We start from the raw sequence: 27,881 nt of genomic DNA, 5'->3' as shown, positions 1-27,881 counted from the left end.
CTTTATATATGGCCTTTGTGCTCACCACAGCCCAGGGAAGGGCTTTACATGGCTTATGAGCCTCCAAGGCAGGGACTCTCCAATTCATGACACACTAGACTTACCCAAACCAAACCAGTTGCTGTTGAGTCATTTCCAACTCATGGTGACCCCACGTGTATCAGAGTAGAACTGCTCTACACAGTTTTCTATGGCTGATTTTTTTGGAAGTAGATTGCCAGGCCATTCTTCGGAGGTGCCTCTGGGTAGACTTGAACCACCAACCTTTCAGTTAGCAGTGGAGTGCATTAACCATTTGCACCACCAAGGAACTCCAGACTTACCCAAGGAGACTGTTAAAAATGCAGATTCCTGAACCTCATCCCCACCTCCCCTCCCCTAATGCCTAGAGCTTGATTTAATGGATCCAGAGTGAAGTCTAGGGGAACTGGGTTTTTAAGCAAGTGTCTTGTGATTTTGATGCAGGTAGAAGAACATGGACCATAGGGTGTTCTAAATGGTGAGGACTGCACACACGATGTATGAACCCTCTGTCAACTGCCTAGAACTGTGGTCCACGCATTAAGAGAAATCTGTCAAATTTGACCAATTACCCGGAATTATACATGTAAAAACTGAGCTGGCAAATGTCTTGTGACATATATTTTTACTACAATAAAAAAGAAAAAAAAAATTGCCTGGTTAGCAGTAACAATGACGGAATAACATATTCAAGTAGTTTTGTCAATGAGGCATAAAATCCTGTAAGTAGTGATAAAGTATCAGTAAGAGCAACAGATTAGATTACAACTTCCCGTAAAGAAAACAAATTCCTTAAAAACAGAAAAACAATGACAGCTTAATTTTCTCCTGATGACTGTTGAAGGACCTCAAAACAGGAGAGCTAAGTGAACAAAAACAAAAAGATGCTAATCATATTTTGGAAAAATTGTTGACCACTTGCAAACCATTTCTTCTTGGGTGGCCTTAGTCAGATACCATTAAGAATATTCATCAAGGAGGGCTGCCCAACTAAAGGACTCCAGGCCCCACCAGAAAAAGAGATGTAGATTCCCTTATAGTATATGGTGGGATGGGTGCATGGCTAAATGGTGAGTACCTGGTCGCCTCTGTGGTTGCTCTAATATGTTTTTGATGCTCAGTGAGTGTCCAACCCTAATGCCATGAGTACCTCTGAAAACTTGTGAGAAAAGGAAACATTTCTATTGGACTAATAAAGAAAAACCAAAACCAAATCCGCTGCTGTCGATTCTGACTCATAGTGACCCTATAGGACAGAGAAGAACTGCCCCATAGGATTTCCAAGGAGCAGCTGGTGGATTTGAACTGCTGACTTTTTTTTTTTTAATTTTTATTATGCTCTAAGTGAAAGTTTACAAATCAAGTCAGTCTCTCATACAAAATTTGTATACACCTTGCTATATACTTCTAGTTGCTCTTCCCCTAATGAGACAGCACACTCCTTCTCTCCACCCTCTATTTCCATGTCCATTCAGCCAGCTTCTGTCCCCCTCTGCCTTCTCATCTTCCCTCCAGACAGGAGCTGCCCACATAGTCTCATGTGTCTACTTGATTTAAGAAGCTCACTACTCAGCAATATCATTTTCTATCTTATAGTCCAGTCCAATCCCTGCCTGAAGAGTTGGCTTTGGGAATGGTTCCTGTTTTGGGCTTACAGAAGGTCTGGGGACCATGACTGGGGTCCTTCTAGTCTCAGTCAGACCATTACGTCTGGTCTTTCTAAGAGAATTTGAGGTCTGCATCCCACCGCTCTCCTGCTCCCTCAGGGATTCTCTGCTGTGTTCCCTGTCAGGGCAGCCATCGGTTGTAGCTGGGCACCACCATCTAGTTCTTTTGGTCTCAGGTTGATGTAGTCTCTGACTTATGTGGCCCTTTCTGTCTCTTGGGCTCATAACTACCTTGTGTCTTTAGTGTTCTTCATTCTGCTTTGCTCCAGGTGGGTTGAGACCAATTGATGCATCTTAGGTGGCCGCTTGCTACGAACTGTTAACTTTTTGATTAGCAGCCAAGCTCTTAACCACTGCACCACCAGGCCTCCAATAAAGACAGTGAGGGGATAAATTCTACTTTTGACAGGTTTATTCGGCCAAATATTGAGTGAGGACAAGATGCAGGTGCTGGTCAAGATCACATAGAGTGGAAAGTCCAGCTCAAATCCCTGTATACCTGTATGCAAGTTCCCTAACTAAATCTCAGTTTCTCCTAAAAACGAGGATAATCATACCTCCCTCAAGCAGGGACAGATTACCAAATAAGCAAGGCACTCATGGGTTTACTAATCTGTAGTGCATAATTTCACCTGAAATTGTGCACTACAAATTAGTAAGTAATTACGCCCATGTGTACCTTGCTTCCTGGTTACTCTGCCTCTGCTCAGAGGGATGGTGTAAGGATTAAATGAGATAACACAGGAAAAGCACTTAGAATACTTAGAGCACGCCTGGCTCTTGGAAATGGCTCAATACACGTTAGCTTTAAAAAAAAAAAAAATCAACAGCACAAAAGCTGGCATGAGAGAGGAAAGGTGAGTAACTTCATGTATTTTCCATTTAACCCTTACAACAATCAGATGCAGGTATTTTTCCTCTGTTTTATAGGTCAGAAACATAAATAACTAAATGAAGGATCTGAGATTAGACTCCAGCACTATCCCACTCCAGAGGCTACTTGTATTCCATGATAAAAGGGGAGCAAAAGTCTCTGCCTTCAGTCTAAACAAGGGGAATTATGCTGGTGTGCCTGTGTTCATTTGTTCAGCAGACATTTATTTAGTACTTATTAAATACAAGGCTCACAACCCCTTTGCCAGTTTGCCGTACTCTGGTGGCTTGCGTTGCTTATAAAGGGGGTAAGAGCTCATATTCCCAGAGCCCCTTCAGGACAGTGAGGAGGCAAGCTGTCTGGGATTAAAATTCAGGAGACTGAGTGATGTGGTCTCAGAAATAAAAGTCAGAACTTTCCTGTCCTTCCTTTAACCACTCTAGGGAGCTGGTCCCTTGGTCCTCTGGGAGGAAGGGAGGTGTCTCAGCTTAGTCAACACGCTCCCTTCCAGTCAGCTAAAGAACAGCATGTTCAGGCTGTGAAAGGGAGTCCTGTCTCAGAGTCCAGGCCAACCTTCAGCCAGGATGGAGACTGCGTGCTTCAACGGGGCCTCACAGGGAGGGAGTGTGCTGCCCACATAGAATAACCTGAGGCTGTGGAAAATTATTCAGACACTTTCCTCTTTCTCAAACTAAAATCATAACAAAAAGTGTTGAACAACATTTTTCCTTCCAAAAGCAGAGGGCAAGCCCCTCCATCCTGACATTAATTCAGTCAGGCAAACATGGCAAACATGGAAGGATTTCCTTCCTGCCCCCAACTCCTATCAGCCAGAGGCCCCTCTACTGCTACCAGGGGCCTCTTGCCAGCAGGAGCATTCGCCAGGAGGGAGATGAAACCACACAGTGCCATCTTTGAATTGAATCTTTTGGGGCTGCCAGGTAAGTAAAGGGGAAATAAACAAAAACAACAGCCGTGACACCTAGGAAGGGCAAGCAAGATGGCAGGAAGTGTCAGGCCAAAGATCCGCGGCTAGTGTGGACCAATCAGAAAGCTTGTACATTGTTCAAAAGAGGCAGCTGGAGGAGTCATTATTTTGTCCCATCAGCTTAGCCAACTTGAGGTGAGGTGGAAGGTAACTCGTCCTCCAACATCTTGAAGGCTCAGTGCCGAGTGGGTGTGGGGGAGGAAGCAGAATTCTAGTTTGCTCATTCAGAAGCTTAATTCAGTTCCCTGATCAGTCCCCTCCAAGCCACCCTCAAATTTCTTCCTTTTCAACAAAACACAAAGCCCTCCAAACGTTGCTCGTCCTGCCTGGAATACTCTTCTGCCTCTTTTCTAGTATTTACCACCTGGTGGTCTCTATGAGGAAACTCTGGTGGCACAGTGGTTAAGAGCTACGGCTATTAACCAAAAGGTCAGCAGTTCGAATCCACCAGCTGCTCCTTGGAAACCCTATGAGACAGTTCTACTTTGTCCTATAGGGTCTCTATGAGTTGGAATCAACTCGATGGCAAAGGGTTTGGTTTTGGTTTTCTGGTCTCTATGAGCTCTGGAGGCGCAGTGGTTAAGAACTTGGCTGCTAACCAAAAGGTCAATAGTTCGAATCCACTAGCTGCTCCCTGAAAACCCTATAGGGCAGTTCTACTCTGTCCTATAGTGTCGCTGTGATTAGGAATCGACTTAACAGCAACAGGTTTGGTTGATTTTAGTTTGGTCTCTGTGAGCTGGTCTCTTATGGAGACATTCCTCTGAGGAGATTCCTTGTTTCTGGCTCTGGGTGAGGCGCCCAGTGCACCTCCTTTGTGCTTAGTGGCTGTTGGGATCACCTTTCCAGAGCCTTCATCATCATTAGGTGATGCCCTGTTTTCTTTCTTGCGTCACCCACCACCCCTACATTGTAAGCTACGTGGGGGCAGGGACTACATGCTTAGTAACTATCTATTGAATGAGTGAGTTCTAAAATCCTTAACTGTGCTCTTGCCTTCTTTCTTTAGTTTTTTTTTTTTTTTTAATTGGACCAAAAAAAGTATAATGTCAGGATTGGAAATAGGAAAGGGTTAGTCAGTTGGCCCTTGGGGAAAGGGGTGTAGTTAAACGGTGAAAAGTAACCCATTCTAGGTGCCTTGTCCCTTCCTAAAATAAGTACATAAATAGGCCTTTAAAATCAGTAAAGGGAGAAAAATTACATATAATTTTTTCAGTGAAAAATCCAATGTCTTAGAACAGACGAATATTTCTGAGGATGGCATGTCTAAGCTCCCAATTGAGCCAGCAGAGCAGCTGACAGGAAGCTTTGACGGGTATGGTCAGGGCATTAGAATTCACGCTGTCTAGAAGGGAAACTGCAAAAACGAGGGTTTCAGAGGGTGGGGGAGGAAGGCCAGGCTGGGATGAAACCCAGAGGGAGACTGTACCCCTCTGTGTGAGAGGTGGGTAGTGCCAGATCATAAAAATGGCAGAGGGCTCAGTGAACTGAAAGAACCTTCTACAGCAGGAGTACCTGTGTGGCGGTCGGGAGGCTGAGGGGAAGCAGAAGTGGGAAGGTGGGTAAGGGCCAGGCCTCTGCACTGGGCATCTCCCTGTACTGGGCCCACTGGACTCTCAGGTTCTGGTATCAACAACTTTCACAGACATGGCAAAGGTGAGGAGGCTTGGGGCCTTTACCGTCTTATTGTTGTATCAAAATCCTACAAAAAGACCTCACCACCTCAAGTTTATCCAGCTCCAAGTTTGCTAAAGCCTAGTCCTTGTCTCTATAACTCATTGGGGGAGGGGGGTGTCCAGCCACTGGAGTCCTGGATCTGAGGCACAACCCCTTTTCCCCACCTGTCCCCCAGAGGCAGCTGCCCCAGCCCAGTCTTGCCCAGGACCTGTTTTGCTCCACATGTCAAGACTGTGCGCTGTGTCTGGTAGGCACAGCTCCAGCCTGCCTCAGTCCTTCGAAAGGACAGATGGCTAATACAATGCCTATAAAAAATCACAAGTCAAAACAGAAACACAGCATTCCACCCCTAATTTAAAGCAGGAACTTAAATATCTTTACACCAATGTTCACTGTGGCACTATTCACAATACCCCAAATGTAGAAACAACCTAAATGTCCCTTACCAGATAAATGGATAAACAAAATGTGGTATATACATGCAATGGCATATTACTCAGCTATAAAGAGAAATGAAGTTCTGATACATGCGTGCTACAACATAGATGAACTTGAAAACATGATGCTGAGTGAAATCAGTCAGACAAAAGAACAAATATTGTGTGATCCCACTGATACGGGATATCTAGAATAGGCAAATATATAGAGACCAAAGTTCATTAGTGGTTACCAGGGCCAGGAGGGAAGGGATAAACCAGGAGTCACTGTTAGGGTACACTGAGCTGCTGCTTCTCTTAAGGGTGACGTGGAAAACTGGCAACAGTGGTGATGGCCGCACAACATGATGAATGTGATTAATGTCACTAAATTGTACATGTAAGAAATGTTGAAATGGCAAATGTTTTGTTTTATATATTTTCTACCATGATAAAAACAGAACCAGCGTTAACAGCCATCAAACCACATGCACATAGACACACAAACACACAGTATTTCTTTTGCTCCTTCTCTCAAGTTTTCCTGGGTCAAAAGGCAATGTTTTAGCACAAAACTTAAGAAGCCTTGAAAAAGCCAAGGTCCGGGTGGCAGGGCTCTGTGCTAACCCTCCAGGCTTGGCCACTCAGGGACTCTTCCAGTGTCAGAAGTTTTCTTGGGCATTTACCCTCACATCAGAACTCTCATCTAGGCAAATCTTTGGACACTGAAGCATACACGAGATGTGTTTAGGTTTGAGGCTGCCATAGCTTAGCTCTGCCCGAGCTATTATTCACGACTATCCGCCCCTCAGAAACAAGTTGTTGGACACCAAAATGATCACATCACAGAAACTCTGAGAATCATGTCTAAGCAATGAGAAAACCAGTCTTGGAAAACCTGTCACCACTCACCTCATGAATGAGACACTTGTCTATGAGCTGTAAATAGGAACTTATATTTTCCTCATCAGGTCTGGAGACCAAGAGCTGTGTACACACTGTGGATTGAAAAAAAAATAGATGAATTAGAAAAATGTACGCCCACCCTAACCTCTGAAATCTGCCTCTGATTTCCTTTCAGGACCAATATTTTGAAAGGTGTGTGTGCCTGTGGGTTTACGTAAGGTTCACAAAAAAGGCCAGGAGGCTCCTCATTCTGCTGAAGTCAAAGGCTTGATTACCACAAAAGCCCTTGCCTTCAGAAGCCCCTTCAGTTAATTCCAGTCATACCATTCTATATTAAGCCTTCTGCAATCGAGCCTGAGACAGACACTCTGTGAGAGGGAGAACATGGCAGTTGGCAGCAGTGTCCCTAGCTCTGTCTTTGAAAGAGGCTCCTTTGGAGAAGGGGGTTCAAAGGCATCACAGAACATCGGCCCTGTCAGAGAGCAGTCTCTGTGATTTTATGAATGAACCGCATGCCTCACCTCTAGCCAGGTGGAAAGGCAGTCAAGTTTGTGTTTGTAGGAACGTGGCTGGCATGTCTTTCAGAATGTGAGGTGTGTGGGTGTAGACATGAGCAGGAAGCAAGCCTGCGATTCAATCACCTGAGCCATTGGAGGGTTATTTTCTCAATGTGATGTGCACACTTACATATACACGGGTTCACCAACACACTCAAGCAAACGCTAATATAGACGAAGCAGTCAGTCTGTGGCTAGAGCACACACAAATGATTTCTCACGTTATGCTCTTATCATACCCATTGCTGTCGAGTTGATTCTGACTCATAGTGACCGTATACGACACAGTAGAACTGCCTCATAGAGTTTCCAAGGCTGTCATCTTTATGGAGCAGACTACTACATCTCTCTCCCTCAGAGCAGCTGGTAGGTTTGAACCGCCAACCTTTCAGTTAGCAGCTGAGTTCTTTAACCACTGTGCCACCAGGGCTCCTCACTCTAATCATAGAGGCTGCAATGCTCTTACTTTGGAGGTAGTGGTTAGAAGGCCATGGGGGGGAGGGTGGGACAAAAGTTAATCAGAGAATGAAATGCCTTGCATTCAAGTAGACCAACCTCGAAACCTGGGCATCATATTCGATTCTTTCTCCCTAAACCCACATAACCAATCTGTCATGGAATCCCATTTCTCCCACCTCCTTGGTATCATATTCACAGATGTCTTTGCTTACAGATTTTCACTGTAGCATTGTTTGTTATAGCAAGAACTTAGAAACCACTTCAGTATCCATTAATTGGGGCCCTATTACATAATTTATGGTTTATGAATACAGCGAATAGTATGCAACCTTTAAAAAGGAATGAGGTGGTGCTACTTGTATTAACAGAAACAGTGAAGATATATAATGAAAAGAAACCCCAACAGCAGAAAAGAATGTAAGTATGGCCTGTTTGTGTATAAAGAAGAATATGCATGTGCTTGTATATGATTATAAAATTTCTGAAGAGATATCCACAAACTGTTAATAGCAGCCAACTTGGGCTCGGAGCGGGGCATTGCTTTTCACTTCCCACTATTTTGTTTAGTTTGAATTTTTTATGTTGAACATGAATTAGTTTTGCAATTTCTTTTAAGGTAGTTAAAATAGTAAAAGAAGCAGTGCTGAGGGAGTCTTGATATCCTGACGGCTGAGCCCTTCATGGGATTCCTCACAGGGAGGATGTGATGTACATTCGGGTAACCACCCCCATGTGGGCTTGGCAGGACTGTGTCCTCACACGTGGGGGGATCTGTCCTAATCCAACACAGCTAAGAGCCCACCTGGGGTGAAGGTGAGCAAGGGCAGGTGGGGAGAATGAGGAGGTGAGTAGGGGGAGAAGAACCCACTAAGCCACCAAGCTACCCTCATCTAACTCTAAGGAGAGCTATGAGTCATCTCATAAACAGTATTTCTATGAATTTATGTCCTTTTCAGACACATATCAAGGGTGTTTCTCACTGCAATGACAAAGCTCAGGGGCTTATGCCTTTTGGTGAAGAGTGTTCTAGGCAAGGCTGCTACATATGGAAGTTCAAGTATACACTGTACAGTGGCACACCAAGGCCAGTGCCTGCAGCGCTGTATCCACTCAAAGGGGTTGCCATTTTGTAATTCACAGTAAGGATTTATATGGACTGGTAGGGCTCCAATTCTAGGCAAAGGGAACAAATGTACAAAAGCTCGGAGGCAAGAGAACATGCAAGCTTTGGGGAACTCAGAGATAGAAAGTCTGGCTGGAGTGCAGAATTAGGTGGTAGGAGCGAGCAGTGGAGGGTAGGGAGGGGCTGAATGACAGCCAGCCCTTTAGGTTTGGGTTTTATCAGCTGTGAGTAAATGGGAGCCATGACATGGCCCTTAACTTTGCTCTGTCTTGAACGTATAGGAAGGCACAGTTGTCACCAAGTGGATGGTGGAGACTGCAAGGTTGAAATCTCAGCCCTGCCCTTAGCTGTGTAAGTGCAGCAGGCTACTTAGCCTGTGTGCCTCGGCTTCCTTCTATGCACACAATGGGGTTAATTTGAGCATTAAGCAAGCCACATAGGTAAAGTACAAAGAACTGTGCCTGGAACACAGTAATCACTAAATAAACACAAGGTGTTATGACTAGAGCATTCTGTGTGGTGGGTCAACCCCGACGAGCGAATACAAATGCAGAGGCCAGGTGACGCCAGCAGACATGCTGGCAATGCTCTAAGTCATGTCCACATCTGAAAATACTGGCAAGTGGCCGGGGACAGAGGCTGCTGCAAGGGGCCTGGCATCTGAGGGACAGTGGGATCTTTGGCTACGGACTAAAGGTATCAATGCTCTTTCCGCTTTTCACTCATTTTCTGCCACTTTTGCTTTGGGGAGGGAACCAGCCACTGAGTGAAGTGGTTTGTCCTAAAATCATCTTTTCAGCGTCTATCCCACCTTCCTCCCTTGAGGTCCCAATGACCACAGGAGCACTCTAATAGGAGTCAGAGCAAAAAGAGATGGAATTAAGGAACAGGCTTTTGGAGGTCCGAGAGATGGGAGTTTAAATCCAAATGACTTAAGCTCTTTGAGCCTTGGTTTCCGTATCTGTAAAGTGGAGCCAACGGCACCTCCCGACAGGTACTTTATCTAACCCCGCAGGAGTGTGCAGCTCTGGTGAACAGTATTGGAAAGAATAAGGGGGGAAAGTGAGAATCAGGCTCTACCTTTGCCCATGACACGTGTGAACTGCCCGGGGAGATCCCCCTCCGGCAGGGGGGCGACAGCCAGTTCTCCATCACAGCTGCTCAGCTGGTGAGGCTGGAGCCCGCCACTGGCCCCGGCCGAGGTGGTGGCCGTGGCGCCAGGGGCCACAGCACTGTCTTTGCAGTCAGGACTCTGGCTCTCAGGGCCCATCAGCGAAGGCTGGTGCGGGCCTTGGGGCTCGCGGCGGCGGGCCTCCGGGGTGGTGCTCGGGGAGCTGTAGGCCTTGATGGGTGTCAGGATCATCTGGTGCAGTTCCTGGAGTGGGGTGCGCAGGTTGCCCCCTTCGATGATGTCCTGCTCAGTTAAAGGAGGAAGACAACTGTTAGGGTCAGGAACTGCTACCTCCATGCTTCCTTTCCCCTCCCCTGACCTGTTCCCTGGACAGGATTCAGGGCTGCTGGAAGTCAGCAGAACATTCTTTGGGAAGGCAACCATTTAATTGTTCTAATATTAGCCCTGGTGGCACAGTGGCTAAGAGCTTGGCTGCTAACCAAAAGGTCGGCAGTTCGAATCCACCAGCCACTCCTTGGAAACCCTATGGAATAGTTCTGCTCTGTCCTATAAGGTCACTATGAGTGGAATCGACTGGACGGCAATGGGTATGGTACAGGTAATATTAACCCAGGTCTACGAGAAAGGAGTGCTGGTGGTGCAGTGGTCAAGTGCTCAGCTGCTTACTGAAAGGTAAGCAGTTGGAACCCAGGAGCAACTCTGCTGGAGACAGACGTAGCAGTCTGCTTCTGGAAGGATTTACAGCCTTGGAAACCCTATGGGGGCAGTTCTACTCTGTCTCACTGGGTTGATATGAGTTGGAGTGGGTTTGGGTTTTGTTTTGATGGTAGAAAACTTGGAAAATACAAATATATAATAATGAAAACTTCACATCTAGAGATGACCACTAAAATGATTTAAATATTTTTCCTTTCCTGGGTTCCTCAGAGCATCTCTATAAAAATGCATCTTCATTTTACATTCATATACTCTTTTGATGTTGTATGACAGTTAGGATCCATGCTGTCTTGTGTGCTGTGGATGAAGGAACCCACTCATTCACACCTTCACTTGGTCCACAACAAAGCAGCAGCACTGTACAGTGACTGAAAGCAGAGATCTAGGTCAGATGCCTGGGTTTGAATTCTGGCTGTGCTGTCTATTAGCTGTGTGAACTTAGGCAAACTACTTAACCTCTGTGTACTTGAGTTTCCCTGTCTATAAAATGGGGAGAACAATAGTACCTGCCTCACTGGGTGTCTGTGATGTTAATGTTTGTATAGGCCCAAGTCAGTGTCTGTCACCGTGTTATGAGCTTCTTTGTTAAATTATTAGGTATGGGTGAGTACTTCTACAAGCTGGGCTCTGTGCTGAGTATTATATGGTGGGAACAGCCTTTCAGGTTCCCTCAGGGAGTTTACCTCCCAACCATGAGATGTGTATATCATGTCAGAGACTGACCAGTGTGGAGCGGGCTGCTGCGAGGGGAGGCCCCTCTGAAGGGGTGACGTGAGCAGGAACCCAAATGAGCAAATGAGCATGGGCATGAGGATGCCCGGGGAAGGGCTCTTCAGGCAGAGGGCATGGGAAAGGCAGAGACTGTGTTATGCATTGAATTGTGTCCCCCTTTACCTTGTTTGGAAATAGGGTTTTTGAAGATGTTATCAGTTAAGCTATCCCGAGGACTCTATGTGTGTAGAATAGAATACTTTCCACAGCGTTTTTAAGGCTGTGACTTTTCGGAAGCAGATTGGTCAGATCACTCTTCTGGATGCGCTTGATCCACCAACATTTTAGTCAGCAGTCGAGTGCCTAGAATCATCTGAAATCATCTTAACCATCTGTGTCACCTGGGGACTCCCATACTGGAGTAGGGTGAGCCCTAATCCACCTGAGTGCTGTCTTACAGAAGAGTGGAGGAGACACAGAGACGAGGAGATGGAGGAAGGACGCCATGTGAAGATGCGTCTACAAGCCAAGGATCACCTGGTGTTACCAGAAGCTAGGAGAGAGATATGGAACAGATTCTCCCTCAGAGTCCTCAGAAGGGAATCACGCTGCCCACTCCCTGATGTTGGGCTTCCAGCCTTCAGAACTATGAGACAGTAACTTTGTTTTTATAAGCCACCTGGTTTGGGGTACTTTGTTATGGCAGCCCTAAGAAACTAATACAGGCTCTCAGGTGGGAGTGTGCCTGGAGCCATGAGGAATGGTGAAGAGGTCTGAGGCAAGCGAGAGTGGGTTATGGGAGACAGGCAAGACATGCAGCCCAAGGACCCACTGTGGTCAGCTGCGGAGACCTGCAGGCCAGGCCAGGATGCTGGAATTTATTCTAAATAAGGTGGGAAACCCAGGGAAGGTTTCAGCAGTGGAGTGACATATTCTAAGTTTCAAAAGGATTATTCTGGCTGCTGTGTAGAGAAAAGTCTATAATATATACACATCTTTATATACTGTATAATAAAATGGAATAATTTTGCATATGGCTTGATAGACTGGATACTACTTATTAGAAACAGAAATGAAAATTGGACCCTCTTCTATGTGCCCAGTGCTCACAGAGGTTCAGGACATGTCCAGACACTTGTGGCTAGGAATGTGACTGGGTCAGGAGCCTGGGGGTCTTCCCTGGCATGGTGGGTGGGCCTGGCTCTCTGCCCCGGGGCCAACCCCCAGTGCTTCCGCAAGCAAAGCTCTCCTTGGGGCCCAGGAAAGACACTGACAACGAGGCCCTTGATTACTAATGAAGTATTTAATCTTCTGAGAGCTCAGAATAGCAAGGACACAATTTTAAAAGCCCGAAGCACGACTGCCCAATCTGTTCCAGGGATCCTCTCTTACCAAGAAGAATTGTGTGATGATGTCAGGGGACACATGCATATAGAATGCAATCATTCCCGCACCCAAACCTTTCCAAGCAATAGATCAGAAAAGGAAATCTGACGATGGGAGCCTTGTACACATGAATTTCAATTCTGGACAGCCGAGGACACCAATAACCAGGCCCATTGTGGATGGGAACCAGCTTTGTGGAAGCAAAGCCTAACTGTGCCTTTGCTTTGTTGGCACCCAGGGTTTATGAAGGAAGAGAAATTCTAAGTAGCCCCCCACAAATCATCTCGAATTTGATCATGGGGCCACTTTCTGGCCTATCTTAGGGGAGAGAGGCCTTTATTTGGAAGAGGAGAGGTCCAGAAAGCCTATCAATCACCTTCCTTCCAAACACGGTGAATATGGCCATGGTGAGACCAGCCTGCAGCTGTGCTGGCAAGTCCAATGCATGAGGCAAGTATGCTCCTGATCATTCTGTTTTCCTACTGTCTGGACTGGACCGGCCCTTCTCTAGAGTCTGAACACCATCATGTGATTGCTGCCTTACCTTTAGACCCAGTGATCTGATCAAGACAGGGCATATGGAGGTGAGCTAGAGGCCCCGCACCAGGAGAGTACCTACCACCTTTTCTGACCAACTATGTGCCAACTGGGGGCCCTGGCCCCACCCAGGTTGTTGGGGGGTACTGACCTTCTTGTCTACTCTATGATTAGGAGGGGAAGGGAAATGAGAGAAAAGGGAGGAGGCTTTCTGATGAAGGCAGACTGGGCAAGTGGGCAAGTGAGATGATCACGTGTATCCCTGACGTGCCATCAACGTGGAAGCTACCACCGAGGTGAGCAAATGAGTGTGTGTGATGCTCCATCTATCGCTGCAAAACCCACACCTGCTCTTGTCCTGTGGGAAGAAGGTTTCTGTAGTTATTCAGTGGTGGGGGAAGGGGATTTGAGTATGGTAAGAGTTGAACTCCTTCAAACATGAAATATGTATGTGCTCCAAGTTGAAATCTTATTCTCTTATTGGGGACAACCACACCAAAAAAGAAACTATAAACATAATGAATAATGTTAGACACTTTCTGGAAGATATAACTTCCCAGAAATCATGTAGGCTCCTCCTTCCCCCTGCAGATTTGAAGCCACTGTCTCAGGAAGATAGAACTTGGCTTTCAATCAGCAAACTCCAGTTTATGCCAGCAGCATCAGCGGGGTGGCACTATGACCCATCAGACACAGGCTACATTTATGACTCTTAAAAATGAATTCCAGAACTCAAGAATGAGCACACAAGTTGAGAAGGAAACTAGGAAACGGCAGGAATTGAACTCAATCCAGTGCCTTCCACTAGCCATGGGAGTTCATTCTTCATGTTAATGAAAATAAGGAATCAACCCAAGTCTTTACTGATCCTTCCTACCATAAATATAATCCTACATTACAAACATAGAGAGGCAACATGAAATTGTCCGTTGACTAATGTACCAATACAAAGTGGCTGAACTGAGGTTCTCATTTAAAAGCAGAAAACGGGAAGGCTGGTCCACTGCTACCCAGCAATCGCTCATCTCTGGCAGGCACAGGCTCAGAACGGACAAACAGGAAGGAAATGACTTTCCAAGTATCCCAGACTTCCTGGCCTGGCTTTCTTAGATCTTAGATGAAGACTGGCTCAATGCCTTTCTCTGGGCATGTTAATAACAACAAAGTACAAATCATCTGTAAAAGAGAGCTTCGTCCCCTAAGTGTCCCCAGCACTTATGGAATGTGTCTGTGGTGCCATTCTTCCCTTCATGTAAGAATTTGGACTTCTCACATAATAGACAGGTCTTCTACATCTACTCATCCATTTTCCCTCTCTTCTCCTTCCATTCACCAAACATTACCTGAGCCTTACCATAAGCCAGGCACTGTTGGCCTTAGGGATATACAAACAAATGGAGCATTTCCTTGGCCTAAGATGCTAGCAGTCAAGTGGGACCAATGTAGTGATGTAGTGTGACTGGGGTGAGGAAAGGAGCTGTGGGAACACAAAAAAGGACACCTAACTGATGCTGTGTGTGTGGGAGGCTGTTCCAGAAAAAAAGCAGCATGAAGGGGAGAGAGGAAGCTATCTGTAGTTGAAGAGGATGGGGGTTAAATTGGGAGGGGAAGCTGTGGCCAGAGATGAAGCTGAAGAGGTTTCCCAGGGCAGACAACGAAGTATCTTGCTGAACAGTTTGGACTTACCTGAGTTTCCTTCTTTTAAAACAAGGATACTAGCAGCTGTCCTGATTACCTTATGAAATTTGCTATTAGGGTCAAATGTACTGACATATATGAAAATGGTTTTAAGACAGTATTAAATACACCTTATTAGTATCCCATTACCCATTGCTGTTGAGTTGATTCCAACTCATAGCGACCCTATAGGACAGAGTAGAACTGCCCCATAGGGTTTCCAAGGCTGTAAATCTTTACAGAAGCAGACCGCCAAATCTTTCTCCTGCAGAGCAGCTGGTGGGTTCAAACTGCCTTTTAGTTAGCAGTTGAGTGCTTAATCACTGTCCCACCAGGGCTCCTCTTATGAGTATAAGGCATTATTACTCTGGAAATATCTAGTATTTAATATTACAAATTTTTTAACTGCTGTGTCTCTGCAGCAGCTGATAAAATCAAGCCCTCAGATGTAAATTCCAGAGGATGAGTCCTGGATGTAATTTGAAGAAAAGGCACAGGCCTAGAGAAGCAGCAGTCTACCTTTAAGCAGAGAGAGAATGGTTCAGCTTCATAGTTTGGGAGTCAGTTGAAAAGAAAGGATGGTGAGTAAAAAAGCACATGGAAGCATTTCTGTTATTAAAGATAAATATTGAAAAGTCAGCTCCAGGGACCATTCTTATCTTCCTTTTTCTTTTCCTACCAGATATCTTGAGAAGCCTATACTTCTTCACTCCATGGCCTCATCCCCTTCACATCAACCTTCATATTCCCCAGTTCATAGGTTACCCCTGCTGTCTTCTTCCATTCCCCTGAAAGCCTTCTCATCTTGGCTACCAGTGACCTGCTGATGGTCAATTCCAGGGGAGAGTTCTCAAGTTCTCAGTCCTTATCACATGTGGCCCATCCATGGTACCTGATGGGATTCTCTCCTTTAAACAGTCTCTCCACCCCTCTGGGTGGAGCTCAGCCTTTGTTATCATTCAGTCCCTCTTCATATTTGTGGTGCTCCTCAAGAGTGGCCTTCCATATCTTGTGGCCTCTCTTCAGCTCTTATCACCTGATGCACATTTCCAGGGGGTATCAACTACCACTCACACCCAGATAACCCACAACTGAGTCTTTCAAACCCTAATGGCTTTCCTGAACTCTAGACCTGTTCTTCTGGCCACTGACTTGCCATTTCAGCTTGGGGACACACAGGCACCTCAGACTCAACGCATCAAACTGAACTCCATTTTTCCTGCCCCAGTAACTCCTATATTTTTCATGTCCATGTCGCACAACACCCAAGTCCAAACCCCCTGAATATCACTGGACTCTCCCTAAATGATCTCTCTTGTCTTTCTCCATCCTTACTGCCTCTGCCTTTGTTCAAGATCCCATCAAGACTTGCTAGAAGCTACTAATGAGTCTCCCAGCCAATACTCGGCTCCCATAAATGTTTTCTTCCTTTCCAGAGGGTTTATTTCATCCCATGGAGATTCCTCCACCTGCCTCAAAGTGGTGACACTGATCACACTCAATTGTGAGATCATCTGCGAATATAACTATCCATTGCAATACATGTCACCAGCTCCTGGAGGTCAGGAACCACATAATACTCACGGTTAGCCTCCAGTGGATGGGGCAAATCTAGTCTGAGGCAGCTGCTCAGTAAGTGTTCAGTAACTGACTGAATGGAAGAGCTCTGGACCTAGAGGTTATCTGCAGCTGCTACTGATTATGAACTAACTCTGGGCGGGGTCCCAGCCATCTCCTTAGAAATCTTTGGGTTCTATGTGAGGTAAGAATGCTGGAGGCAGGCAAGGGCATGATGACAGCATTTCCAACAGCATAATCAGCTGAGGGTTGTCTGGGAATGCCAGAGAAATGGCTGACTTGAGTCTGTTACTAGGGAAGGGTGGTGTAAGTGGTAACAGGCTATGACCAGCTCCCTCCTCTAAAGAACAAGAGAGGTGGGGGGGGGGTCCCTGAGAAGACAGAAGCAAAGTCAGGGGCTTTGTCCTCAGTGGATGCTGAGAAGAGATTCACCCCAACCCCTGACAAGAGGAGTATGCAGGGTGTCTGAATATGCGGGCATTCTGAAGCAAGCTCTACCTGGTTGTCTGACAGAGACTTGAGTTTACCTTCCCCAAAGTCAAACTGAATAAACTCATTACTGCTTTCCTCTTGGCCTTTCGCTGCTATCGTACTTTGTATTATATTTGGCATCTTTTTAACATTCCCATTTCAGTAAGCCAGGGAGAAAGTATTTTTGTTGAGTTGATATTATTCTAGGTGTGAAATCTGGGGCACAGAAAATGTCACCGACTTATCAAAGGCTATACAGAAAAGTCAAAGGCACGTCACGGCCACCCGTGCCACCTGGCAGCCCTGGTGGTTTCACACACTGATTTCGGTCCAAGGCTCTAGGGAATAAGGAAGGGCAAGAGCAGTTCAACCTCTTTGTCCACCAGGTAGATGAGTATGAATGAAGTCCTGATGGATGCTCCAGAAATAGGGGGAAAAATCACTTTACCGTAATGCTTAGCAATCGAATCCTCATGTAAAATACCTTCTATACTTTCTAACTGCTAAGGAGAAAATTGGCCTTTTGAATGCTCCCCAAAGAGAAGAGTTTCTTATGTTAAAAACGGTAATAATCACTGTTAGACAAGCTGCTTGGTAAAGGAATTAGCATAAAATTAACAACAATAATTTTAGGTTGAGTTGGATAGGTCACTTGTAATTTACAATTCACTTTAATTAAGAAAGCTCTTTTCATCACAGAAGAAGAAAAAAAAAAAAAAAGCAAACCTGTTGCCGTCAAGTCAATTCTGACTCATAGCCACCCTATAGGACAGAGTAGAACTGCCCCCTAGGGTTTCTAAGGAGTGGCTGATGGATTTGAACTGCCAACCTTTTGGTTAGCAACTGTAGTTCTTAACCACTGTGCCACCAGGGCTCCATACATACATAAAGAAAAATATATATAATTTTATATATAATACATAAAGATATATAATATATATTATATATATTATATATATATGTGAATATACACATATTATACATATATATAAAGAGCCCTGGTGGTGTAATGGTCGGTTGATATCTGAAAGGTTGGTGGTTTGAATCCACCAGCTACTCTGCAGAGAAAGATGTAGCAGTTTGTGCCCCTAAAGATTACAGCCTTGGAAACCCTATGGGGCAGTTCTACCCTGTCCTATAGGATCACTATGAGTTGGGATCAAATCATCAGTAATGGGTTTGGGCTTTGGTATACATATATATAATATACATACACACATACATGTAACACATACCTTTGTGAATAAGCTAAAAAAACTCCCCCCAAGACCCACTGCCGTCGATTCCAACTCATAGTGACCCTATAGGACAGGGCAGAACTGTCCCATAGGGTTTCCAAGGCTGTATAAATCTTTACAAAAGCAGACTGCCATATCTTTCTCTCATGGAGTGGCTGGTGGTTTCAAACCATCGACCTTTCAGTTAGCAGCCAAATGATTAACCACTGTACCACCAGAGCTCTGCGCCTCCCCCCCCCAAAAAAAACAGCCCAGAAAACCTCCCATTCCTTTAAAATGTTCAGGTGCTCACAAAACTTGCTACCTACCTACGTTGGTGTTTTATCCCCTTCCAAAGGCTCCCTGGGATTTCTAGAAAAGGCTACCCCTCAAGATTTGCAGGCAGCAAACACAAAACTTCCCATCCACATCTCCCAGTTGTCCCCTAATACCAGTCCATAAGAATCCCAACTCAGGGCACAGTCAACAAGGTCCTGCTCTCCTCTGGACCTTATGTGAAATCATGAAGCCACAAGAATAGTCACAAATCTTATAGCCCTAAAGTGTGACCATCATTAGCAAGTGACATCCAGATACAAAGATAGGAAGAGAACCTGTTTAAGCGGACCATTAATTCTTTGAAATTATTGCTCACAGGAAACTACAATCAATTTCCTGACAGTTACATACTGGAATAAACTCCTTCTCAGCATTTAGTATTTTTGAGAAGATTCTTATCCGAGTCGTGGGGACCCATTCTGTTGTTAAGTTATAGTCTGGAATTATCCTCTGGAGAGCCAACAACATCCATCTACCAAACGATTTTGATCCCTGGTATTGAACCCTGGTGACACAGTGGTTAAGCACTCAGCTGTTAACCAGAAAGTTGACAGTTGGAACCCATCAGCCAGTTGGCAGGAGAAAGATGTATCAGTCTGCTTCTGTAAAGATTTACAGCCTTGGAAACCCTGTGGGGGCAATTCTACTGTTCCATAGGTCACTATGAGTCACAATCAACTCGATAGCAACGGGTTTGGTTTTTGGTTTTATTGAAACCTGGAGTATACATGTTGGAATTTGCCCCTCTAGGGTAGGCTTTTCTTAAAATCAGATGTTTTCCTGGGTGGACAGCAGAAATGAATCACATTTGCATATTCCCTACACGGTTTTGCTACGATTTCAGCCTTTGGTTGTGGGTTGACTATCACACAAACCTCTACAAATGTATAAAAAGCAGAGGCAAATGTATATAAGAAGCATGTGCTTGACAGCACTTCATCAGAGTGCTGCATGGCCAATCACAGGCAGACTGGACCCAATGAATAAATACATTTCAGCTGTCAGATTACATAGACACATTTATAACCAGGAAACGTCACTCAAAATCATTTCATTTTTCTGAGCTGGATAAGGAAACAGCATGATACACCCCTATAAGGTATGCCAATGACACTCTCAACTGAGAATTTTCTTTGGTCCATTTTTCCCTGTTGAAGGTGGAAATGTTCCCTTGCTTGGCGATAACTTACCCTTTCCAGAGACTTCAGTAGATTTTGTCTTTCTTTGAGCTTCTGAATACTGATGACAATTTTGTGTCTTGCACCTTTGGTAACATTCTGTAATTAAATAAAAGTATCAGAATCACATTTTTAAGAATCAGCTTAGAGACTCTCGGAGGTCTTTTATTCGTTCACTGTCTTCCTTGTTTCCACGTGTTCACAGACTAGTGAATATGCATTTATCTTGTCCTTTAGTACCCATGGAAACCCTGGTGGCGTAGTGGTTAAGAGCTATGGCTGCTAACCAAAAGATTGGTGGTTCAAATACACCAGATGCTCCTTGGAAACCCTATGGGGCAGTTCCAATCTGTCCTATAGGGTCGCTGTAAGTCAGAATTGACTGCAATGAGTTTGGTTTTTTTTTTTAGTACCCATTGTCATAAATCTCTTCTAATAGTCTAACTCCCTTTGGCTACATATTTACCCATATCTTTTGGCTGTGACCTTTAGGGAGAGGGAGTGATAAGGAACAGTCAATTAACCCACCAGGCATGAAATTTCTTCACAGTCTTAAAAGATAAATTTTAAGTCATACAATCCTCCTCATCTCCAGGTTTTATCACTTCAGTCCCTCTCAATGTCCCTGATGGTTCCAGCCTCATGCAGATGTTCACTGCTTTCTCAAACCTTTCCTATGTTAGTCCATCTTGAGAAGTTGTGAAACCCAGTATAGTCCTCACCTAGTGTCACACAACACAGGGCAAGTTTTATCAGTTCACAACCCATCTTCCATCTCCATAAGGAAAACCAGACTAGAAGATAACCAAAGCCCATAATTCAGTCATTACTTCAGGCAAATGATTAGGATTCAGTTAGAGCTGTGGATTTTGTCTTCTTAACTGCATAACAATAGTGGGCCTAAGAATTAATTAAATACTCGTTGATTAAAGATGCTACAAATTTCCAAATAGAAGGTCTTTTCTCAAACCAGATCTCCAATACAAACTTCTGGTGACTTCTTGCAACTATCCTATAGAAAAAAAAAGAGTTCCTCCTAAAATAGGAATGGATGGGTATACCAGTGACATCTCATTTACTTAGAAAGATTAAGACTCAAGTGACAAACAAACCCACTTCTCTAAGATGAAGCACTGGTGGAGAAATTTCTGTTTAGCTTTGACTTTGGATTCAAGTGAATTAAAGTACTCTGAAAAGTTTGTGCTGGTCTCTGGCTTTGCCCTCTGTGTCAATTTTTTCTTGTTTTTTCTCAAGTTGAACAACTGATGACTTAGACTTTTTCCTCAACTTTGACCCAAACACAAAAATGCTCTTAGAAACAGTTCTCATCAATCCCTGGGATCTCAAGGAGCAGTCGAGATCCAGAAAGCAGTGGGAGAAGTGTTAGGAAGTTGAAATTAGTGCCTTTCATTATCTGAGAATGTGCAGTGACTTTGAGCTTTGTCTCGCATCTCAATACTAGTATTCAGCCAGGCTTGCAGAGGTTAACTGAGGGTACTGGATAGGCAACGGGAAACCAGCAATCTCCCAGGAGGTATGCTTCCAGACCAACTATGCCCCAAATGGGACAATCTCCTCTTCCTGTAAGGGAAATATTATTAGCCCATTCAGACCATTAATTCTTTTAAATCATTGCTCAAAGGAAACTGAAGTCAATTTGAAACATGCAAATAGCATTTTAAGCAAGGGAAACAAAGACATCAGTCAGCTCTACTTTCTTGAGCACAGCATGGTATGAAACATACTTAGTTTAGGGGTTCTGTTGACTGGCCTTTGGCACCCACACTTGGGAAGAGATGCCTTAGAACGAAAGAGGAACTCTGTCCTTTTATGCCATGCAGAAAGGAAATGAAATCTAAGACTTGGGAAAATCCCATTCTTGATGATTGTCCCATGTTATTTAAGAAGATTAGAAGAAAAAATACTTGGTGCAATTTACTCTAATCTCAACGAAGACCAGTCTGAATATGCTTTTGGAAACATGTTGGGGCTGATCTGAGGCACAGCCTGGTTCTAATCAACAATCTCATTAGAAGTTAGCTGACTTGTAACCAGACTGGACAACAGTCAATCTGTCTTCCTGTGGTTGGGCAGTAGGTGAGAGGCAACAAGCGAGCAAAAGCGGGTATATAGACACTTTCAAGGGGTTGGTCAAATGTTACTTCTAGGAGACTCTGCTGATTCCTCCCTAGTACCCTTGAGCTTATAGAGTGCACCTAGTTTATACCTTTTTCATAACACTTTGCCACACCCTCATTCATTCTATGCCTACTGGCTCATCTTCCTTCTCCTACTAGACTCTGAAGGGAAGAACCCAGCCTTACTCACCACGTGAAGCTGGCCAGCACCTGGCAGTTCCTAGAACATGGCAAGCTACTGAGTAGGGCCCATCAAGGTACGTCCAGGACTTTAACTTCATGTTCACCTGGGGAACCCTCTCAGGGAGCAGTCACCTGATACACATACCTGAGCCTCCAGCTGGCATTCAGTGAGGGCCATCATTTCCTCATAGGTCATCTGGGAGAAAAGCGCAGCATACTTGTGCAGGCGGAGGCTTTTCAACCAGGCTGGAACATCTGTGGTGCAAGATGCGCAAGAGATGGGGAGAGAAATTGAGAGGGAACGAGAAGAGATGAAAAAAGATGTGGGAATAGAGAAAGGGTGATGGTCAGAGAAAAAAAGAAAAACAAAACCTTTATGTTACTGCTTGTTTAATTTTGGCAGCAAATTATGGATTTAGAAGTCTGGGTCTACCCTGATATTCTACTATCAGGCTCCTTTATTCTACCTGTGCTGTTTTAGACTAAAAGTGGCTGCTAATTTGGGGTCCATGGGGTTCAGGGCATATAGGAATCCTCTAAAATTATATTCCAATTTGTGAATGTATGGGCAGTTTTCTGAGTAGGGGGCTAGTCATAGCTTCCATAAAATTATCAAAGAGATGTTCTTCACCAAAAAAAAAAAAAGCAAGGAATCTCTGCTTTAGCTAGACCACTTCATTGTTGATTTGGAAAGAAATGACTTAGAATATTAAAAGTACACATGATGAGTCTACATCCTCAAGATAATTTCTTTCTAGGTTCAGTGCAGATCTCCACATGCTGTTTCTTCAACTTCCACAGTAACAGAAAAATCAGGCAACAGTAGCAGCCAATGGGTAGAGTCACTGTAATTCCTGGCCTAATCTTTCTCCTGCCTTCCTGTACTCCACTGGGTATCATCAACCCCAAAACTATCAATCTAGCGGAGTGTGTCCGGTGATCACCTCTTCACGTTATAAAATGTGTCTTTGGTCTTTTCCTTCAAAGTCAACCACCAATATCCAAAGACTATTCGGACTTGGGAGTTCAAAGATTGGCTAGACCATAAAATTCTAAAGTACATCTGAAATAAGACCCAAGTTTGGGATTCTAGAGTTAAAACAATCAAATAGTAACTTTATAAAAGTTCACAGGAGAATTATTACCTTATTAAGTACAACCAAAACAAAGGACTTGCCCATATTCTTTTATGTCAGACATTTTCAAGCTGGTAAGGTCTTTGAGAAGTCTCTAGAATCATCTCTCCTCACCTTTGGCCCATTTTATAATGGAAAAACTAAGTGACACTAAGTTTGCATCCCAGAGCAAGTATGTGATGAAATGGGACTAAAACTTGGGTCTCCTGACCCTCAACGTTTTCCTAGGCTGTATCAGCTTCTGTGAAATGAGGACCAAACAACCCACTGGTGGTAAGGCATAGATAAACAGTGACTGTAAAGTACTTTAAAGAGCTAAAGCATTGGGTAAATGTTATTCATGAGGTATTATCCATTATTAACCATGTTGATTGCAAAGTATTGTCCAGTGCTAAGTGCTTTATTATGAGGTAATGGCAGGGACCACAAACACTCCAAAATAAGTGGGAACTTTCCAATTTTTCAATGTTTAGAGTAGATCATTAGATTGATTACAGAGGCTTGGCCCACTCTTAAATCAGGCCTTGCCTCCTGGGTGAGCCAAAACCTAGGTTTCGGGAATGTGGGCATGGGATGATTTCCTGAAATTCAAAGATGCAGGAGAGGAGAGTGGATATTGTGAAGTTACTTCTTGATTTGCAGTAACATGAAGGCCAAAGATAGAAAATTTTTGGAGAAATAAAATTTAGATATTCAATGGCATTTTAAGAACAAACTCATCTCAGGAAAGAAATCACTTGATTCTGTGCTTGTCAGCCTTTATCCACTGTGACAAGTAGAGAGTCCCTATGGGACCATCATTAACCACAAAGAAACACATAGTACCAAACCCTTGCATCCCCTTCAACTCAAACTGTGGTTAGAACATGAGTCCAGGACATGCCAGATCAGGAATCTGGTATATTCCCTCCTGTGACATCCTGGAGCTATTTTATCAGACTTTATTCTCCATCGTGGTTTTGGTGCTCTTGAAACAATGCTAGTGCTTTTATAAAATGATCAGCAATGAACTTAATTACAGCTTTGGCTTTCAAGTCAACCACATGTTCCCACTTTGCCACTGAGTTTCATATTTGTTTTTTACATCTTTGAACAGCCACACATGAATCAATGATCATGATTCAGCGAAGTTTGAGTAACCCAATGCCACAGCTGAGCATAATTCATCACAAAAGACTATGGAGCAACCTTATGGGCCAACTTTCACCAGGTGCCCTAAAGATTAATCATGAAAAATCCACTGGTTATAAAACGAACAGGATCCTGAGCTACTGAACTGTGTTGCAAACTGGGTGCTCTATAAGCTAAGTTGACAATATGGTGTTTTAAGAGTCAAGAAGAGTGGGGTGAAAATCTCAGCTTGGCAAGTCTCAGTTCAATCAATGCTAGCTCCTTTCTATATAACTATTTTGACAACTAGAATTCCCCTGGCTAGAAGGAATGGAGACCCTGCCTCATTCATTTAGTCAAAATGCAGGTCACTGAGAATGGTTTTCCTAGAAAACGCTCCCACACAACTTCAGAACTTGATGGCTTAGGCCTTCCTGAATTTATTTCTGGATGTGTGCCTGGGGAATGTAAGCTCCTTGTGGCCAGCTGTTTCTTGGGGCAGGTGGGTGTTGACTCTGCCTTTAGAGCAAACATCTTGGTGCCTAGTTCAGTTCCAAGTGCTTAAAGAGCTTTCCTTTCTGCAGTGTTAATTGATGAACAAAGAAGAGGAAATCCCAGTTTTCAAGAAAGTAGCCTACTAACTTTTCACCTCCTGGCTGGTTGCGAGGCACCTTCCCTTGCCAGGAATTAAAACAAAGCTTCACCAAAAGGAAAACCAACCAAAGAACTGAGAGCCTTGACCATTTGCTGGATGCTGGATTCTGTAAGATGCTGACCAGGGATGAACACTAACTAAAAATCTCAGGTCTTTCCCATGGTCCAGATGCCACATTGTTGGATGCAATGCTGAGAACCACCTAACATAATCTCAGACCTTTTTTCATTCTGTGAAGCTATAGTGTGGCTGGGAGACACAGAGAAGCAGAGAAGATACAACAGTGTTTCCTGGAAGAGCTGATCCGTGACTGAAGGCACACATGTTTCCTGGGCTCTGACCTCTGGCTGGTACAGAGCTGTTTAGCTTCAACTGAGCTGCTCCTGATGGACATGCTAATGGAGAGGCCCAGACTGAAAAGTCTTTCCGCCTTTCACAGTATGAGAAAGATAAAGATGCTTTTGCTATGTGTTAGGTTGACTTCCTTGCCAAGTGCCTGCTATGAGCCAGGCCCTGCAAAGAGATGTCCCTGCCACCAAGGAACTTTTAATCCAGAAAGAATGGCTAATCACACAAAAAATTATAATAGTTGCAGAACAAGTGCTAAGTATAATCAAAGTATACTTCAAAGTTGCCTTGGGGAGTGAGGGATAGCTTCAGAGTAGCAGCAATCCTTGAGTCTGCTGGGCAGATCATATCGAGGAAGCCATCCCAAGATGTGGGAACAGCATATAAACAAAGTAGAGAGCTAAGAAAGCATTCAGGGTAGAGCAAACACTTGGGTGAATGGCAGAGAATGGCTAGAGACAAGGTGGGGCAAATAGGCAGGGGATCAGATGACTGAGATATTTAATACTGAAACAAGGAGATTAGACTTTATCTTATGGATGATGAGAAACTGTTGAATTCTGAGAAGCAGAGAGATACAGTCATTTTAATGTATAAGAAAGAAGATGGCTGTCAATGTCAAAGCTAGACTGGAAGACAGTGAGAGTAGAGGCCAGGAGATGAAGTTGGTTTGGGAGGGCAGTGGCAGTGAAGAAGAAAAGGATGGAAGCTGATAGTACTTGATGATTACTGAAAAGGGAAAGAGAGAGTGTAAAGGAACCTAGAATAGTTCCTTTGTTTTGGGTTTGGTGAGACAGAAAATACAGGGGAGGAGCAGGTTTGGGGTGAGAAGAAAGATATGGTGAACTCCATTTTAGATCAGCTGAGTGTCATTACTGTTGGGTCAAGACCTTAAGAGAGGAGTCTGGGCTAGAGAGACAAGTTTCTTTGTCAGTAGTACATGGACAGTTCTTTCAGCCATGGAAGTAAATCAGATAACTCAGGGAAAAAGCATGGAGTGAGAATAGGAGAGTGCCAAGATGGAGCCCTGGAGAATGCTAAGCTTTTGGGAAGAGAAGGAAAACAGAGAAGAGAAGGCCCAAGGAGTTGGAGGTATCTGGGAGAAAACACCACTATTCCCACATGCACAATAGTGGCCCCACACCACAGTCAGCTTCTCCATCCTCCATCAAACTCCTTCAAGAACTTGCTGCCTGCCGCTCAAGATAGCCATTTCTGATAATAATGCTAAACCCATTTTGCATATGCTGTATATTTACCTGCTGGTCTACCAATGGGCAAGTTTCCAATTATGCTGATTTCTATTTCCATTTTAGAGTCTGGGTAAATCAGCCACAGAGGGGCTTTGTGATGTGTACAATGACCTATGCAGAAGGTAAGCCCCACTTAGAACTTGGACTACTTGTCTCTAATGCCTGCTGTGGGAATGGCTGGAAATAGCAGTCAGGTCAACAGGCTATGTAGCACCCTACCCACAAATGAAGAGGCCCCACGAGAAAGAAAGGAAGGAAGATGGCTGAAAACCAACATGGGAAGAAACATGAAGGGCAGGGAGTAAGGCATTCTTGGAAGAGAGAAGTATGAACAGCCTTGTTTCCCACAAGAGGGATTACCTGTGGTGGGGCTAGTCCCTATAGATGGGAGATTAATGCCCATTCACCACAGAGAGCCAGGCTAGTCTCAAACAGTTCTCTCCTTCCAAGATGTAAACGTTTCCTTGGTCTTTGAGGAAGAAAACAGGAAAGTCAACTGAGGAATAAGAAGGTACCAACTCTTCATTGTTGAAGCAATATGGAAAACATTCCTTTCAAAAATGAAGAACAGAAGCTTATCAACACCATGAAGATTACTTAAGTCTCTACTTCTGGCCAGAGAAGAATGAGCAGCCTAATTCTATTCTAGCCTCTGAGCAAAAGGGAGAAGGGGCCTTGGTCTGTAGTCTCTGTGAAGCTGGATCCTCCCAAGCTCACTCCTTGATCCTGGGAAGTGTCCCTGGTGGCCTCCAGGAGGTTCCATGTTAGTGGGGAGCTATATATGACTCTCAGAAGGCAGACAGATGGTCTAGTTTAGGGTTAAATACCCACTGACAAGGGTCAGATGCAAATATAGGGACTACATTTCTCCTCACAGTTTCACACAGCCATGATGTACACAGGTGGTGCTCTACAAGAAGCCCATGTGTACCCTGCACAGCCCTTAAAGCACTTTAGCTGAAGATACATGCTTGATAAGGGATGGAGGTTAAAACTCTCAAGGCCTTTAGAATTTGGGGGAATCATGGGTCCTTGCTTTTCAAAGGCTCCAGGGCTCTCAGCCTATCTGAGGAGAGTTACTACAACTCAGCTCATTAGAATGTATCCTTGCAGGTCACATGTAGGTATGTGGGAACAAAGAAAATGAGGCAAGCTTACTAAATCCTTGTCTTTAAATTAAAGACAGTACTTAGAAAGTCAACATTCAGAAAATGATGACTGTGTTATCGTGAGTAGTCACTCCCATCCAGTCATGCCAACCTTTATGACCTCAGAAATGCTGTATTCACAAACTTTCTTATAAAGGTTTCTGACAGGTTTCTTTTTCGTAAAAAACATCATGCCTTTCAATAATTTTTTCTAATCTCATTCTGAGCAAAGCAGAGGTTCAAAGGTCTCTATTTAAAAAAACAACTCAAAATCCCAAA

General features: G+C 44.2%; 1 protein-coding gene across 3 annotated transcripts in view; it reads right to left on the bottom strand.

The window, feature by feature from the left end:
* SAMD4A (sterile alpha motif domain containing 4A) overlaps positions 1-27,881 on the bottom strand; it is a 239,889-nt gene that overhangs the window by 25,737 nt on the left and 186,271 nt on the right. For all 3 annotated transcript variants that reach the window (XM_049899471.1, XM_049899473.1, XM_049899472.1), the window contains 4 exons: positions 22,098-22,207; positions 19,644-19,730; positions 9,769-10,102; positions 6,556-6,641 (listed from right to left, as the gene is read on the bottom strand). In XM_049899471.1, coding sequence (XP_049755428.1) covers positions 6,556-6,641; positions 9,769-10,102; positions 19,644-19,730; positions 22,098-22,207 — 617 coding nt within the window. The remainder of the gene's footprint in view (positions 1-6,555; positions 6,642-9,768; positions 10,103-19,643; positions 19,731-22,097; positions 22,208-27,881) is intronic.

Source organism: Elephas maximus, chromosome 10 (assembly GCF_024166365.1).
Source record: "Elephas maximus indicus isolate mEleMax1 chromosome 10, mEleMax1 primary haplotype, whole genome shotgun sequence".
NCBI lineage: Eukaryota > Metazoa > Chordata > Mammalia > Proboscidea > Elephantidae > Elephas > Elephas maximus.
The sequence above is the reverse complement of the archived record's forward strand: the minus strand, read 5'-3'. Positions and strand labels throughout refer to the sequence as shown.